The sequence below is a fragment of the Kogia breviceps genome, chromosome X (genome assembly GCF_026419965.1).
Source record: "Kogia breviceps isolate mKogBre1 chromosome X, mKogBre1 haplotype 1, whole genome shotgun sequence".
Lineage (NCBI taxonomy): Eukaryota > Metazoa > Chordata > Mammalia > Artiodactyla > Physeteridae > Kogia > Kogia breviceps.
This window is the reverse complement of record NC_081330.1, coordinates 104,155-121,084: the sequence shown is the minus strand read 5'-3', so window position 1 is coordinate 121,084 and position 16,930 is coordinate 104,155. Positions and strand designations below refer to the sequence as shown.

The following is a 16,930-nucleotide window of genomic DNA, read 5'->3' as shown; positions in this document are numbered from 1 at the left end:
TAATGCATAGTGAGGTTTGAAAGTCTTATACAGCATGGTATTTGCTTACTTACAGCCTCATTTGTGCAAGCAGTTTATTTTTTGTTGTTTGTTTGTTTGTTTTTTGTTTTTTTTTTTCGGTACGCAAGCCTCTCACTGTTGTGGCTTCTCCCGTTGCGGAGCACAGGCTCCAGATGTGCAGGCTCAGTGGCCATGGCTCACGGGCCCAGCCGCTCCGCGGCACGTGGGATCCTCCCGGACCGGGGCCAAACCCGCGTCCCCCGCATTGGCAGGTGGACTCCCAACCACTGTGCCACCGGGGAAGCCCAGCAAGCAGTTTATTTTTTCCTAACATTCTATACTCTAGTCCAGGGGTCCTCAAGCCCCAGGCTGCGGACCGGTGGCGGTCCAATGCCTGTTAGGAACCAGGCCACACAGCAGGAGGTGAGTGGTGTGTGACCAAACAGAGTGTCATCTGTTGCTCCCCATCACTCCCATCACTGCTTGAACCACCACTCGCTCACATTCATTACCACCTGAGCCATCCCCCCAATCGCTCGCATGACTGCCTGAACCATCACCCCTTCCCCGCCCGTGGAAAAATTGACTTCCACGAAACCGGTCCCTGGTGCCAAAAAGGTTGGGGACAACTGCTCTAGTCATATTAACTAATTTTACTTTTAAACCCAGTATTTGCTCTTTTATTTCAAAGCCCTTAAGCTTGTTGGTCTCTCACTCTAGAACACTCTTGTTTGTTCTTTTTGCTGTCTCTTACTTAGTCTTCAGGTCTCAGCTCAGACATCACTTGCTCCAGGATGTCTTCCTGTTACCCTTTGACAAACTCTGTTAGGTGTCTCCTCTATGTCCCCACAGCACCATGTACTGCCTTTAACTCCTTATCATCCTGCTTACTACGTTGTTCCACAATTGCCTGCACTTTCATCTCTGTAAAGGCAGGGACTGATGGTTTTGCTTATTTGTATCCTCAGCACCTAGCCCAGTAACTGGTTCAAAGTAGATGCCAAATAAATGTTACTGTTGAGTATTTGGTAGAAAAAGTGTTTGCTATGAGATCTTAGGAGAAGGCAAAGAAGACTGTATGGCCCATTTGGGGGTTATTCTTAATTACGTGTCCCTCAGATGTCATCTCTTGTTCATACCTTAAGTATCTGGGAATTCCCTGGTGGTCCAGTTGTTAGCACTTGGCGCTTTCACTGCCAGGGCCCAGGTTCAATCCCTGGTTGGGGAACTAAGATCCTGCAAGGCACGTGGCACAGCCAGAAAATAAAAGTCCAATTATGCTTTTGTAGATATTATTTTAATGGGTAATGTGCATAACATTGCACTATGTAGCTTGTTTTAATTTCTTATTTATTTCTATTAATTTGACTTCAGAGGAACATGTATATAGGGGAGAGGGAGAATAGACAGTATCTGTAAATAATATGGTCACGTTGGCAGTACTAAAATTTCTTATACATAGATAGAAGTGAAAGAGATAATACTCATAACCACAGTAAGTTTTATATCTTTTATTCTACAGTTATTTGTTTCATTACATCTGCCAAGACAGGATTGTATATCTTTGTATCACTGATGATGTAAGTAACTTGAAGACATGTTGCTATTTAAGTATGTGTAATGTTAATAGAGTCAGTTCTTAATTATCTGTATCTGTGGTGGGTAAAGGTGATGTGAATATAACTAGCTGGAATTTTTTTTTTTTTTTTTTTTTTTTTTTTTTTTTTTTGCGGTATGCGGGCCTCTCACTGTTGTGGCCTCTCCTGTCGCGGAGCACAGGCTCCGGACGCGCAGGCTCAGCAGCCATGGCTCACGGGCCCAGCCGCTCCGCGGCATGTGGGATCTTTCTGGACCGGGGCACGAACCCGCATCCCCTGCATTGGCAGGCGGACTCTCAACCACTGCGCCACCAGGGAAGCCCTGGAAATTTTTTTTTCTATACTTTTCATTTGTCATATAGAGCAGCAAATCAAAAGAAATGTTGATATCTGGGTATATGCAAATCAGCTTGATTTTGTAGAGTTTTAGCTTAACCTCTTGTAATTTCTACATTTATTCTATTGTGTAGTGAGAATTGGTGTTCATAATTATGATTCTTTGGTATCAGACCCTGTCAAAATTTATTTATCTGAAATAGTAAGTAGATTATTTCACTCCTCCAATCAATAGTGAATTTTTTTAATGTATGTGGACTTTGGTAAAACAAAATCACAATACATTATGATCAGCTTTGTAAACCTGTAGTTCACGTTGGTAGGTTGTTTTTGAGTATTTGTGGTTTCTAGATGGAAAATGCTCAATAACTTAACTGTGGTCATCAAGGTCCTTTCTCCTCTCTGCAATCCTAGTGTCAGCTTCTTCCTGGACACATTCCCCTTATGGTTGCATGGAGCCACATGCTTATTTATTTGTGTCCATAAAAGACGGACTATATCTTCTCAAGTCTCTTACCGTATGAATGAGGAAACTTCCCAGACGCACACCCTACCCTCCCCGTGCTTTCAAAGTGGACTTCTTTTCATGACTTATTGGCTAGGACTAACTAAGTTACGTACTTATTTCTAAATTGATCACTGACAAGAGGCATGGAATTGGCATGATTGCCATAGGTCAGGGTTCTTATGTTTATTGTGTCACAGACCCCTTTGGCACTCATGGGCCCCTCCCAGAATTTTTTTAAATGTGTGATTATAAACAAAACCAATTATATTGAAATACAGTATTCAAAATATTTTAAATATTGATATAGTAATATATATGCTTCTTTATGAATTCATTAAATAACAAGTTCTACTCATGGGTCTAATAAATAAAAATTATTTTGATGTGGTGATGAGTATAAATAATATTTTGAGAGATGTTTATAACTTATGGTATATGAAAAAAAGACTTCTCTTGGTGACAAAGTCACAGGTACTGTTTAATACTCCTCTGGTTTGTTACTACATTCACAATTGAAATTTGAGTTAAAGATTGGTGAAAATAACGGTAAGATTTTTTTTTTATCCAAGTACATCAGCTCCTTGAATTTGGACCATTGACTCCACTTTAAGAACTCTTGGCTTAGAATAATCATCTTAGGTGAAATGGAGATGAGTGTCAACCACAGTGATCATCACAATGATTTATATTCCCTGATTTCACAGTATTTTCTAAAATTATTTTTAAAATACAGCTATATCTGAAATGACTGTGAAAGTGCTTGGAGTAGGTTAGAAACATCACTAAATTTGGGATGGTCATAGTTGAGTCTTATATTTCTTGAGCTATAATTATATTTTTGTATATATGTTATACACACACACACACACATACACACACACACTTTTTGACTGGGACTAGATAAGAGTACATCCCTTGATCTTTTCAAATGTACCACCACTATTGAAATAAATCAATTCAAACTTTATGTCAATAGTGTTAACTTTGTATGTGAAAGACTGTACTATTATTATGGATTTCTTAAGCATCTTCTGGTGCTTGGCTTTCTAATAGATCCTGTGAAAGATATAGATGGAGTAAAACCCAATTCCTGCTCTCAAGAAGCTAACCTAGGTACTGTTATCTTAGTTGGCAGTAATCAAACATATTTGGATTAGACTATCAGCTCTTTCATTTACTAGTTGTTTCAACTTTGGCAAGTTAGTTACCTTTTCAGAGCTTTTGTTTCTTTATCAGTAAAATGAGGTCAGTTCCTCCTCATAGAATCATTACTTAGTAAATGTTAGCTGTTCTTATGGTTGTTGTTAATCATCCATATCATCTTTGTTTACTGTAATGTAAACTCTGTGTTGATCTCCTTTCAGGATTTTGAGCGTTCCCGAGCTTTTAATTTTCTGAATGAGATAAAAAAGAGGTTCCAGACTACGTATGGTTCAAGAGCACAAACAGCGCTCCCATATGCCATGAATAGTGAGTTCTCAAGTGTCTTGGCTGCACAGCTGGTAAGATCTTTCTCAGAATATAGTATGTGATTCATATCTTCTTTATTACCTTAAAGCACCATGAGTATAGGGGACTCTGACCTGCAATGTATTTTTCTGATTGTGTTATTATATGCCAAGATAGTAAAACTTCCCTGATTAAAAAAATATATGCAGGGGCCATTTTAGGATGGAAAGTGAATAATTGGTGATATTCTCTATAAATGGTGGTCAGAGTATCTCAGGGTTGGGAAAGAGATTAAAGATCATCTACTTCAACTACCCATTTAATGTGTAAATCCACTCAACATGCCAAATGGCCTCTTAACCTATACGTTAACCTCTACCCTCCCACAAGGCAAATTTAATTTTTGAACAGCTCAGTCAGTCATTTGAAAGTCTGTTCATCTGTATGAATACTTAATTATCTGCTCAGGAAAGTTGTACATATGTATACACCCGTGAAATACCACCCTTTTCAAGATACAAAACATCTCCATGACCCTAAAGGATTCCTCATATCATATCACAGTCAGTTCCCTCCCCATCACTCTGCCTGAGGCAACCACTGCTCTATTTTCTGTCACCATTAATTAGTTTGATCTTTTCTAGAATTTCCTATAAATGGAATCATACATTATATACTCTTTTGTGTCTTCCTTGTTTTGTCAGTGTAAGCTTTTTGATATTCATCCATGTTGTATAAATCAGTAGTTTCCTTTTTTTGCTGAGTAGTACCGTATGCATATACCATAATTTGTTTCTCCGTTCACCTGTTGCTGGATATTTGAGTTACTTCCAGTTTTCAGCTGTCACAGACAAAGCTGTTATGAACATCCATGTACAAATCTTTGTGCAGACATGTGTTTTTATTTCTCTTTGGTAAATACCTAGGAATGGAATTGCTGGGTCATATGGTGAATGATATTCAATTTTATAATGAATTGTCAAACTTTTTTCCAAAGTGGTTGTACCATTTATATTCCCACTAGCACCTACAGTGATTCTGCATACTTGCCAGCACTTGTTATGGTCTGTCTTTTTAATGTAATCTGTCCTTGTGGGTGTGTAATGATATCTCATTGTGGTCTTAATTTTCATTTCCCTGATGACTAAGGATGTGGAGACCTTAAAAGAATGCTTACTTTTTATCCATTAAACTATTTGAGTGCAAAGACATAAGTTTTATCTATGATGGTGTTGTGAATGAGAAAAAGAGACTTACTGTAATTGAATACGTTCCTTTTCACTTCTCCTTTTTAATGCCCTTTTTGAGGATTACACTTCTAAATATGCATCCTGTAGGGATGAAGTTCCTTTAAATAGTTATAAATCTTTATTATTCAATCAGTTGGTTTGTTTCATACTTCCACTAGGAAACATTCATATGTGAAGCTATGTAAAACATCACCAGCAAAATATATACTAGTGCCCATTTGAAAGTAAATAGGGTCAGGTTGGTGGCCAAGATGGTGGAATAGGAAGACCCTGAGCTCACCTCCTTCCGTAGGCACTCCAAAATTATAACTATTTACAGAGCAACTATTGATGAGAAAGATCAGAAGGCTAGTAGAAAAGATCTTATACAACTGAAGATATAAAGAAGGAACCACAGTAAGACAGAGGGGCAGAGACACAGTATAATCAAGATCCATACCTCTGGGTGGGTGACTCACAAATGGATAATTACAATTGCAGAGGTTCTCCCCAAGGAGTGAGGTGTCCAAGCCCCACATGAGGCTCCCCAGCCCTGGGGTCCTCCATTGGGAAGATGAGCCCCCAGAACATTTGGCTTTGAAGGCCAGTGGGACTTAATTTCAGGAGTGCCAGAGGGCTGTGGGAAATAGACTCCACTCTTAAAGGGCATGTATAAAATCTCACATGCTCTGGAAACCAGAGGAGAAGCAGTAATTTGAAAGGAGCCTGGATCAGACCCACCTGCTGATCTTGGAGTGTCTCCTGGAGAGGCAGGAGGCACCTGGAGCTCACTCTGGGGACATAGACACTGGTGGCAGCCTTTTTGGGGGGCTTGTTCTACCATCCTTTACTAATGGAGCTCACAAGCACCATTTTAGAATCTTCCCTCTAGCATATTAATGCCAGGACCTGGCCCTGCCCACCAGCCTATCTGCACCAGTACTGGGACACCTCAAGCCAAGCAACTAGCCAGGCAGGGACACACCTTCACCCACCAGCAGGCTGGTTGCCTTAAGAACCCCTAAGCCTACAGCTACTCCGGGACCTGGCTCTGCCCAACAAAGGGCCCAGGACCTGGCCCTGAACACCAGTGTGCCTGCACTAGCCCTAGGACCTGCTGGGCACTGGCTGTGCCCGCCAGCAGACCAACACCAACTTCGGGACACCCCACACTCCACAGCCAGCCACCTCAGAAACTAACTCTGCCCATCAGCAGGCCAACACCAGCTCCAGGACCCCCAGGGCATTGCAACCAGAGAGCCCAGGATCCCCTGAACCTCTACAGCCAGCTGCCTTGTGACCTGGCCCTGCCCACCAGCAGCTGACAGCCTCCACACAAGGCAGGATCTGGCAACCAACCAGACTGGGGGCCAGCCATACCTACCAGATTATCCACAGTAGTCAGCCAGCCACAACAGAAGGACCCACACAGCCCATGTATCCCTATAGCATACAGCTCTGGTGACCAGAGAGAAGTGCACTGCTGGGACTCATAGGACATCTCCTAGAAAAGGCCAACTTCTTCAAGGTCAGAAAATGTAATCAACTTACAAAATACATAGAAATAAAAAAAGGAAATTAGGAAAAATGAAGGCACAGAGGAACATGTTCCAAACGAAGAAACAAGATAAAATCCCAGAAGAAGAGCTAAGTGAAGTGGAGATAAGCAATCTACCAAATACAGAGCTCAAGGTAGTGATTGTAAAGATGATCAAATAACCCAGGAGATGATTGGATTAACAGAGTGAGAAGGTAGAATTTTTTAACAAAGAGAAAGTATAAACAATGACCAAACAAAGGTGAATACAATAACTGAAGTAAATACACTAGAAGGAATCAACAGTGGATTAGATGATACAGAGGAACGGATCAGTGAGCAGGAAGACAGTAGTTGAAATCACTGAGGCAGAACAGAAAAAAGAATAAAAAGAAATGAGGACTGTTTAAGAAACCTCTGAAGCAACATCACATGTACTAATATTTGCATAATAGGGGTCCCAGAAGGAGAAGAGAGAGAAAAGGGGGCAGAGAACATATTTGAAAACATAGTAGCTGAAAACTTCCTTAACCTGGGGAAAGAAACATATCTAGGTCCAGGAAGCACAGAGAGTCCCAAACAGGATCAATCCAAAGAGGACCACACCAAGACATTGTAATTTAAATGGCAAAAAAATTAAAGAAAGAATATTAAAAGCAGCTAGGGAAAAGCAAAATGTCACATACAAGGGAAGTCCCATAAGGCTATCAACTGACTTTGCAGCAGAAACCCTGCAGGCTAGAAGGAAGTGGCACAATATATTTAAAGTGATAAAAGGGAAAAACCTACAACCAAGGATGCTCAGCAAGGCTTTCATTCAGTTTTGATGGAGAAATCAAAAGTTTTACAGATAAGCAAAAGCTAAGAGTTCAGCACCATCAAACCAGCTTTACAGGAAATGTTAAAGGGGCTTCTCCAAGCAAAAAAGAAAAGGCCACAAGAAGAAATAGGAAAATTATGAAAGGAAAAATCTCATTGGTAAAGGCAAATATACAGTAAAGGTAGTAAACCAACCACATATAAAGCTAGGAGGAAAATTACAAGAAAAAGGAGTAAAATCACCTATAACTACAATAAAGGATATGTAAAACAAAAAAGATGTAAAATATGTCAAAACGGTAAATGTGGTGGGAGGGGGCATAAAAATGCAGGGTTGTTAAAATGCATTTGAACTTAAGAGATGAGCAACTTATAATAATCACGTATGTATATACAGATTGCTACATATAAACGTTATGGTAGGGCTTCCCTGGTGGCGCAGTGATTGAGAATCCGCCTGCCGATGCAGGGGACACAGGTTCGTGCCCTGGTCCAGGAGGATCCCACATGCTGCGGAGCGGCTGGGCCCGTGAGCCATGGCCGCTGAGCCTGCGCATCCGGAGCCTGTGCTCCATGATGGGAGAGGCCACAGCAGTGAGAGGGCCGTGTACCACACACACACAAAAAAAGTTATGGTAGCCACAAACCAAAAATCTATACTAGATACACAAAAAAGGGAAAGGAATCCAAACATAACACTAAGATACTCATCAAATCACAAGGGAAGAGAGCAAAAGAAGAACAAAAAAGAAGTATAAAAACAACTGAAAAGCAGTTAACAAAATGACAGTAAGTACATACCTATCAATAATTAAATGTAAATGGATTAAACGCTCCAATCAAAAGACATAGAGTGGCTGAATGGATACAAAAACAAGACCCCCCATATATATACTGCCTACGGGAGACTCAGTTCAGATCTGAAGACAAAAACAGAAAGTGAAGGGATGGAAAAAGGTATTCCATGCAAATGGAAATGAAAGGGAAGCTGGGATAGCAATATTTATATCAGAGAAAATGGGCTTTGAAACAAAGTCTGTAACAAGAGACAGAGAAGGACTACTTAATGATAAAGAAATCAATCCAAGAAGATATAACAATTGTAAATATATATGCACCCAACACAGGAGCACCTAAATACACAAATATTAACAGACATAAAGTGAGAAATTGATGGCAACACAATAGTAGGAGACTTTTTAAAAAATTTATTTATTTATTTACTTTTGGCTGCATTGGGTCTTCATTGGGTTGTGCAGGCTTCTCATTGCAGTGGCTTCTCTTGTGGAGCACGGGCTCTAGGCTTGAGGGCTTTAGTAGTTGTGGCTCTCGGGCTCTAGAGCACAGGCTCAGTTGTAGCACACGGGCTTAGTTGCTCCCCAGCGTGTGAGATCCTCCTGGACCAGGGCTCGAACCCATGTCCCCCGCATTGGCAGGCGGATTCTTAACCTCTGTGCCACCTGGGAAGCCCAGTAGGAGACTTTAACACCACACTTACCTCAATGGACAGATCATCCAGACAGAAAATCAATGAGGAAACACTGGCCTTAAACAACACATTAGACCTAAATGGGCTTAATTGACATATATACAACATTCCATCCAAAATCAGCAGAATACACATTCTTTTCAAGTGCACATGGCACAGTCTCCAAGATAGATCACATGCTAGGCCACAAAAGAAGCCTCAGCAAATTTAAGAAAATTGAAATCATATCAAGCATTTTTTTCTGACCACAATGCTATGAGGCTAGAAATCAAGTATAAGAAAAAAAAAAAAACTGCAAAAGACACAAACACATGGAGGCTAAACAATATGCTACTAAACAACCAATGGATCACTGACGAAATCAAAGAGGAAATTTTAAAAAATACCTGGAGACAAATGAAAATGAAAACACAATGATTCAATATCTGTAGGATCCAGGAAAAGCAGTTCTAAGAGAGGGACATTTATAGCAATGCAAGCTTACCTCAGGAAACAAGAAAAATCTCAACCTAACATTACACCTAAAGGAGCCAGAAGAAGAAGAACAAGCAAAACCCAAAGTTAGTAGAAGGAAAGAAATCATAAAGATCAGAACAGAAATAAATGAAACAGACTAAGAAAACAATAGAAAGGATCAATGAATCTAAGAGCTAGTTCTTTGATAAGATAAACAAAACTGATAAACCTTTAGCCAGACTCACCAAGAAAAAAGAGGTCTCAAATCAATAAAATCAGAAATTAAAAAGGAGAAGTTACAACAGATACCACCGACATACAAAGCATCATAATAGACTACTATGAACAATTATATGCCAATAAAATGGACAACCTAGGAGAAATGGACAAATTCCTAGAAATGTACAATCTCCCAAGAGTGAACCAGGAAGAAATAGAAAACATGAACAGAACAATTACCAATAATGAAATTGAGTCAGTAATTTTAAAACTTCCAACAAACAAAAGTCTATGACCAGATGACTTCACAGGTGAATTCTACCAAACATTTAAAGAAGAGTTAACACCTGGCCTTCATAAACTATTCCAAAAAATTGCAGAGCAAGGAACACTTCCAAACTCATTCTACAGGTCAGCATCACCCTGACACCAAAACCAGATAAAGATATCACAAATAAAATTACAGGCCAGTATCACTAATGAACATAGATTCAGAAATCCTCAACAAACCGAATTCAACAATACATGAAAAGGATCATACACCATGATCAGGTGGGATTTATTCCAGAGATGCAAGGATGGTTCAGTATCTGGAAATGAATGTGATATACCACGGTAACAAATTGAAGAATAAAAACCATATGATCATCTAAATAGATGCAGAAAAAGCTTGACAGAATTCAACATTGATTTATGATAAAACCTCTGAACAAAGGGGGAACACACGCCCAAATAATAAAGGCTATATATGACAAGCCCACAGTTAACATCATACTCAGTGGTGAAAAGCTGAAACCCTCTAAGATCAGGAACAAGACAAGGGTGCCCACTCTTGCCACTTTTATTCAACATGGTATTGGAAGTCCTAACCACAGTAATCAGACATGAAAAAGAAAGAAAAGGAATCCAAATTTGAAAGTAAAACTGTCACTCTTTGTAGATGATGTGATACTATATACAGAAAATCCTAGATACTGCCAAAAAAACTTAGAAATAATAAATTCAGTAAAATTGCAGGACACAAAATTAATATATAGAAATCTGTTGCATTTCTATACACTAACAACAAGCTATCAGAAAGAGAAATTAAAAAACAATCCCACTTACCATCACATCAAAAAGAATAAAATACTTAGGAATACATCTAACTAAGGAGTTAAAAGACCTGTACTCTGAAAACTGTAAGACCCTGATGAAAGATATTGAAGAAGACACAGATGAAAAGATATACTGTGCTCATGGATTTGAAGAATTTATATTGTTAAAAATGACCATACTACCCAAGGCAATCTACAGATTCAATGCAATACCTATCAAAATACCAATGACATTTTCTACAGAACTATAACAAATAATTCCAAAGTTTGTATAGTGACACAGAAGTTGCAGAATAGCCAAAACAATCTTGAGAAAGAAGAACAAAGCTTGAGGTATTACACGCCCAGATTTCAAACTATACTACAAAGCTACAATAGTCAAAACAGCATGGTACTGTCACAAAAACACACATAGATCCATGGAACGGAACAGAACAGAGAGGCCAGAAATGAACCCATGTTTATATGGTCAATTAATCTACGATAAAGGAGGTAAGAATATAGTGGGAAAAAGCTGTTTTTTTCCCTCTTCACCAAATGGTGTGGGAAATCTGAACAGCTACATGCAAAAGAATCAAACTGGACTACTTTCTCACACCATGCACAAAAATAAATTCAAAATGGATTAAAGACTTAAATATAAAACCTGAAACCATAAAACTTCTAGAAGAAAACATAGGCAGTATGCTCTTTGACATTGGTACTAATAATATTTTTTTGGATATGTCTCAGGCAAGGGAAACAAAACCAAAAATTAACAAATGGGACTTTATCAAATTGAAAAGCTTTTGCACAGTGAAGGAAACTACCAACAAAATGAAAAGGCTGCCTACTGAATGGGAGAAGATATTTGCAAACAGTATATCCGATAAGGGCTTAATATCTACAATGTGCAAAGAACTGATAGAACGTCAACATCTAAAAAACAAACCAACTATAAAGTGGGCAGAGGAGCTGAATAGCTGTCTTTCCAAAGAAGACACACAGATGGCCAACAGGCACACGAAAAGATGCTCAACATCACTAATTGTCAGGGAAATGCAAATCAAAACCACAGTGAGATATTACCTCACACTTGTCAGAATGGCTGTTTTCAAAAAAGGCAATAAATAACAAGTGTTGGTGAGGATGTGGAGAAAAGGGAACCCTCCTGCACTGTTGATGGGATTGTAAATTGGTGCAGCCGCTATGGAAAACAATATGGAGAGTCCTCCAAAAGTTAAAAATAGAACTATTGTATCATCCAGCAGTTCCACTCCTGGGTATTTATCTGAAGAAAACAAAAGCAGTAATTAGAAAAGGTACAAACACCTCTATGTTCATTGCAGCATTATTTACAACAGCCAAGATATAGAAGCAACCTAAATGCCCATCAAGAGATAAATGGATAAAGAAGATGTGGCATACACACACAATCACACACACACACACACACACACACACACACACTCAGGAATATTACTCAGCCATATAAAAGAATGAAATCTTGTCATTTGCAACAACATGGATGGATCTAGAGGCTATCATGCTAAGTGAAGTAAGTCAGAGAAAGACAAACACTGTATGATTTCACTTATATGTGGAATCTAAAAAACAAAACAAATGAACAAACTTAACCAAACATTAACAGAGTTATAGATACAGAGAACAAATAGGTTGCCCGAGGGGAGAATGTTGGGGGTAGGAAAGAATAGGTGAAGGAGATTAAGAGTTACAGACTTCCAGTTGCAGTATAAATGAGTCACAGGTATGAAATGTGCCATGTTGGGAATATAGTCATAACTATGTAATATCTTTGAATTTTGACATATCGTAACTAAACTTATTGTTGTGATTGTTTTGAAATGTGTAGAAATATCAAATCACTATGTTGTGTAACAGGAACTAACGTAGTGTTATAGGTCAATTATACTTTTAAAACAAACTCATAGAAAGAGAGATCAGAGAGGTGGGGTTGTGGGAAGGGGAATTGGATGAAGGCAGTCAAAAAGTACAAACTTCCAGTTATAAGATAAATAAATACTAGGGGTATAGTGGACAACATGATAAATATAATTAATAATGCTTTACGTTATGTATGAAAATTGTTAAGAGAGTAAATCCTGAGAGTTCTCATCACGGGGGTGGGGGGGAAGGTAAATAGGGTTAGCTGGCAGCAAAACTTTCGATTTAGCTGGTTTGTCTTTAGCTCCAGATGTGTGTGTGAACCTCTAAACAAATCTGTGCCAGGATCCTTGACTATAAATGGAGGTAATAATAATGGCATCTTCGTCATAGAGTTTTTGCATGGATTAAATAATATCCTCTATTTGAAGCACTCAGCACAGTGAAGTGACTGGAATATTGTGTATTAAGCAGTCCACAATTGTTTGCTATAGATAATTTCAAAATATATACTATCTTCAGTGTCTTACATTTCTAGATCCTATAAGAAGCCATTGAAAATAGGACGCATACTCTGATCCCAACAGATACAAGAACAGGTGCTCAGAAGCTGGGCCAGTCCCTACCTCATCATACCCAAGAAATGGGGAAAAATTTAGAGTACCCTTTCCCTGTCCTGTTCCCCCTACCCCCACTACAGTCTTTTCTCCTTTCTTCCTTGTCTGAGCACAGATTATATAACATCCTACTTCTGCCCCAGGAGTCTGAGATGTATATTTGATATAATACGTTTAGCTTTATTTCATTTAAAATAAGGTGATCTTTTTATACTATAACACTTAATATTTCATATGGTAGCAAGTTTTATGCTTGCCTATATTTTTGGTAACAATTTTTGAATGAAGTGACATCTATCTTTGTGCCAAAGATAAAGACAGTTTTATAGCATTCTTCAATGTCATTCCTCTTCTTCTTGTTTTCATATTGTAAATAATGTCTGGGTATCATGAGTTAAATCATATTTTTTTATAGAAGCATCACTCCGAAAATAAGGGCCTAGATAAAGTGATGGAGACTCAAGCCCAAGTGGATGAACTTAAAGGAATCATGGTCAGAAACATAGGTATGTTTCATGGCATACTCCGCATGCATGAGGGCAAAAATGATAATAGATTACTTGATTGGGGTCAAATCATTCTAGAGAGGCTGAAACAGCACTTCCTTATTCCTAATATTAGAAGCTAATTGTCAGCTGAGATATGGATATTACTTACCTATGATACTGCCTGCTGTATGATGGTTTCTTTTTAGCACTTATGACTATTGATTCTAAACTTGTTAGCTTGCTTAGCGAGACTAATTTCCAAGACCCTTAAACAGTTCAGCAACTTAGAATAATTTAGTCAGTTTTGGCTGGAAATACCCAGATAGTTGATATCATCAGTATAGACACTTAAAGTATAACTATTTGACCTCCTTAGAAGGTTTGTAGCTCTTGACTGCAAAAGAATTGGACCAAAAAACTGTTGTATTCTTCAAGAGAATGAACTATGGCATGAATTCCATTGGACTGTGTTTTGTCAAGAACCTATTTACCACATTAAAATAATCTAGAGAAATGCACTGTTTATTTTTTAATTGATTATAACAGTGGTATTTAGATTTAGGATAAGTTTTTAATAGCACCAGTTCTCACGATGTAGTCCCTGGGCCAGCAGCATCAGCATCCCCTGGGAACCTGTTACAAATGCAAATTTTCAGGCCCCACCCCAAGCCTACTGAATCAGAAACTCTTGGAATGGGAAATCTGTGTTTTCACAAGCCCTCCAGAGTATTCCAGTACATACTCAAGTTATAGAACCACTCTTAAATATATCTTCTAAGAGGAATGTCTTGCAGAGAATAAATTCTTAATATAAAATTGAACAAAAATTAGTATATAAATGCTTTACAAGGTATTTAACTGAGACGTCATTTCGTAAATGTCCATTTAGTTATAATTTTGAATTTACTAATTGAATTACTTTTTTTTTTTTTTTGCGGTACGTGGGCCTTTCACTGTTGTGGCCTCTCCCGTTGCGGAGCACAGGCTCCGGACGCACAGGCTCCGGATGCACAGGCTCAGTGGCCATGGCTCACGGACCCAGCCACTCTGTGGCATGTGGGATCTTCCCGGACTGGGGCACGAACCCGTGTCCCCTGCATCGGCAGGCGGACTCTCAACCACTGCGCAACCAGGGAAGCCCTGAATTACTTTTACATTTATTATTAGAACACTTAAAAGTTATGAAAAGACATTTTTAAAAATTTACTTTGTCTCACCATCCTAAAGTTTTATTTACATTTTCTTTCCTTTAAATTTTTATTCACATGTATACATAGTTAATCATAGTTTATATTCAGTTTTGTGGAGGCAGTATAATAGAGTAATCAAGATTTGGAGTCATACATGCCTGAGTTTGAGTCCTGATTTCACTTCCTACCTGCTGTTAGGCCTTGATCAGTCCTCTAACCTCTCTGACCTTTATTCCTTAATCTGCAAAAAGGAGGTAATAGAACCCGAGGTTACCAGGATAAAAGAGGTAATATATGTAAAACACTGTGTACAGTCCCTGGCACATAGTAAGAGCTGAATGATTGTTAGCTGTTAGTCTACTTTATGCTTGTACAGTATTTCTCTGAGTTATATCACAGGTTACCAATTATGTCCTTATGTTGGACACTTTGGGTCTTTAGAGCATTATTACTCAGAGTGCTGTTTTATAACCAGATAAGGAGCTTGCTCCAGAATAGAAGTCAATGCTGTGCTTCCTTCATTGAGAACATCTTGCTATGAAAATGCCCATTTGACTGAACAGCATACTTGGAGACTTAGTTGAGCAGTAGCAAACACTCTTAGGTAGCACTGATTTAAAGTTTGTGTTATAGTAACAGTACTGTTATAAATGTTTCTGTGCCTATTATATTTTTCTTATTTTGTTGAGATTAGTTCCCAGGAATGGGATTAATAATCAAAAGGCGGAAGCATTTTTATATTTCTTAATATGTATGTCTCTTGGTTATTTGAAGTGATTTCCTTTCATTGATTTTAGTTTTAAATATAGGTCCAGATGCAGACTAGAGAACTCTTAAATATATCTTTCAATATACCTATTGAAAAACTACTAATATTTTTCTCTTTTTTTGGTCACCAAATATATTTATTTTGCCTAAAAGTGGAAGCTGCCAACTGCTACAATAGTATTTATTGCAGATGCATAATGTTTCCAGAAAATGAACCTTTTTAATCACCTCCTCTTGAATGACATTTATGTTTAGAATTACAGAAGTAGCAGATCAAAAATGTAGCAAAAATCTTTCTAATCATCTCCCTTTGATTTTTTAACAGCTTTATTGACATATAATTCACACACCATACAATTTACCCATTTAAAGTATACAATCCAATGGTTTTTACTGTGTCCACAGAGTTGTGTGACTATCACCACAATCAATTTTAGAACATTTTCATTACCCCCAAAAGAAATTCTGTACCCATTTACAGTCACTCCTCTTTTCCCCTCAACCTGCAGACCTAAGCAACAATTAATCTCCTTTCTGTATAGATTTGCTTGTTTTGGACATTTCATATAAATGGAGTTATAGAAAATGTGGCCTTAGCAATTTTTTTTTTTTTTGCGGTACATGGGCCTCTCACTGTTGTGGCCTCTCCCGTTGTGGAGCACAGGCTCTGGACGCGCAGGCTCAGTGGCCATGGCTCACGGGCCCAGCTGCTCTGCGGCATGTAGGATCCTCCCGGACGGTGGCACGAACCCGCATCCCCTGCATTGGCAGGTGAACTCTCAACCATTGTGCCACCAGGGAAGCCCAGCAATTTTGAAGTATATAATACAGTATTGTTGACTACAATTAGTGTGCTGTACACTAGATGTTCAGAACTTACTAATCTTCTAGTTGCAAGTCTGTACCCTTTTACAACATCTCCCCAATTCCTTTACCCCCCAGCCCCTGGTAACCACCATTCTACTCTGGTTCTATAAGGTTCACATTTTTAGATTCCACATATGAGTAATATCATACAATATTCGTCTTTCTTTGACTAGCTTATCTCACTAAGCATGGTGCTCTCAAGATCCATCCCTATTGTTGCAAATGGCAGGATTTTCATTTTTCTCATGGCTCAATAATATTCCATTATATATATACACCACATCTTCTTTATCCATTCATCCATTGATAGACACTTAGCTTGTTTCCATTTCTTGGCTGTTGTGAAATAATGCTGCAGTAAACATGGGAGTACAGATAT

At 38.6% G+C, this 16,930-nt stretch overlaps 1 protein-coding gene across 1 annotated transcript in view; it reads left to right on the top strand.

Annotated features, from left to right (window-relative positions):
• Nucleotides 1–16,930, top strand: part of VAMP7 (vesicle associated membrane protein 7) — a 67,943-nt gene that overhangs the window by 19,088 nt on the left and 31,925 nt on the right. Inside the window, exons 3-5 of the mRNA XM_059050514.2 lie at nt 1,523–1,580; nt 3,807–3,944; nt 13,654–13,744. Of these exons, the coding sequence (XP_058906497.1) occupies nt 1,523–1,580; nt 3,807–3,944; nt 13,654–13,744 (287 nt within the window). The remainder of the gene's footprint in view (nt 1–1,522; nt 1,581–3,806; nt 3,945–13,653; nt 13,745–16,930) is intronic.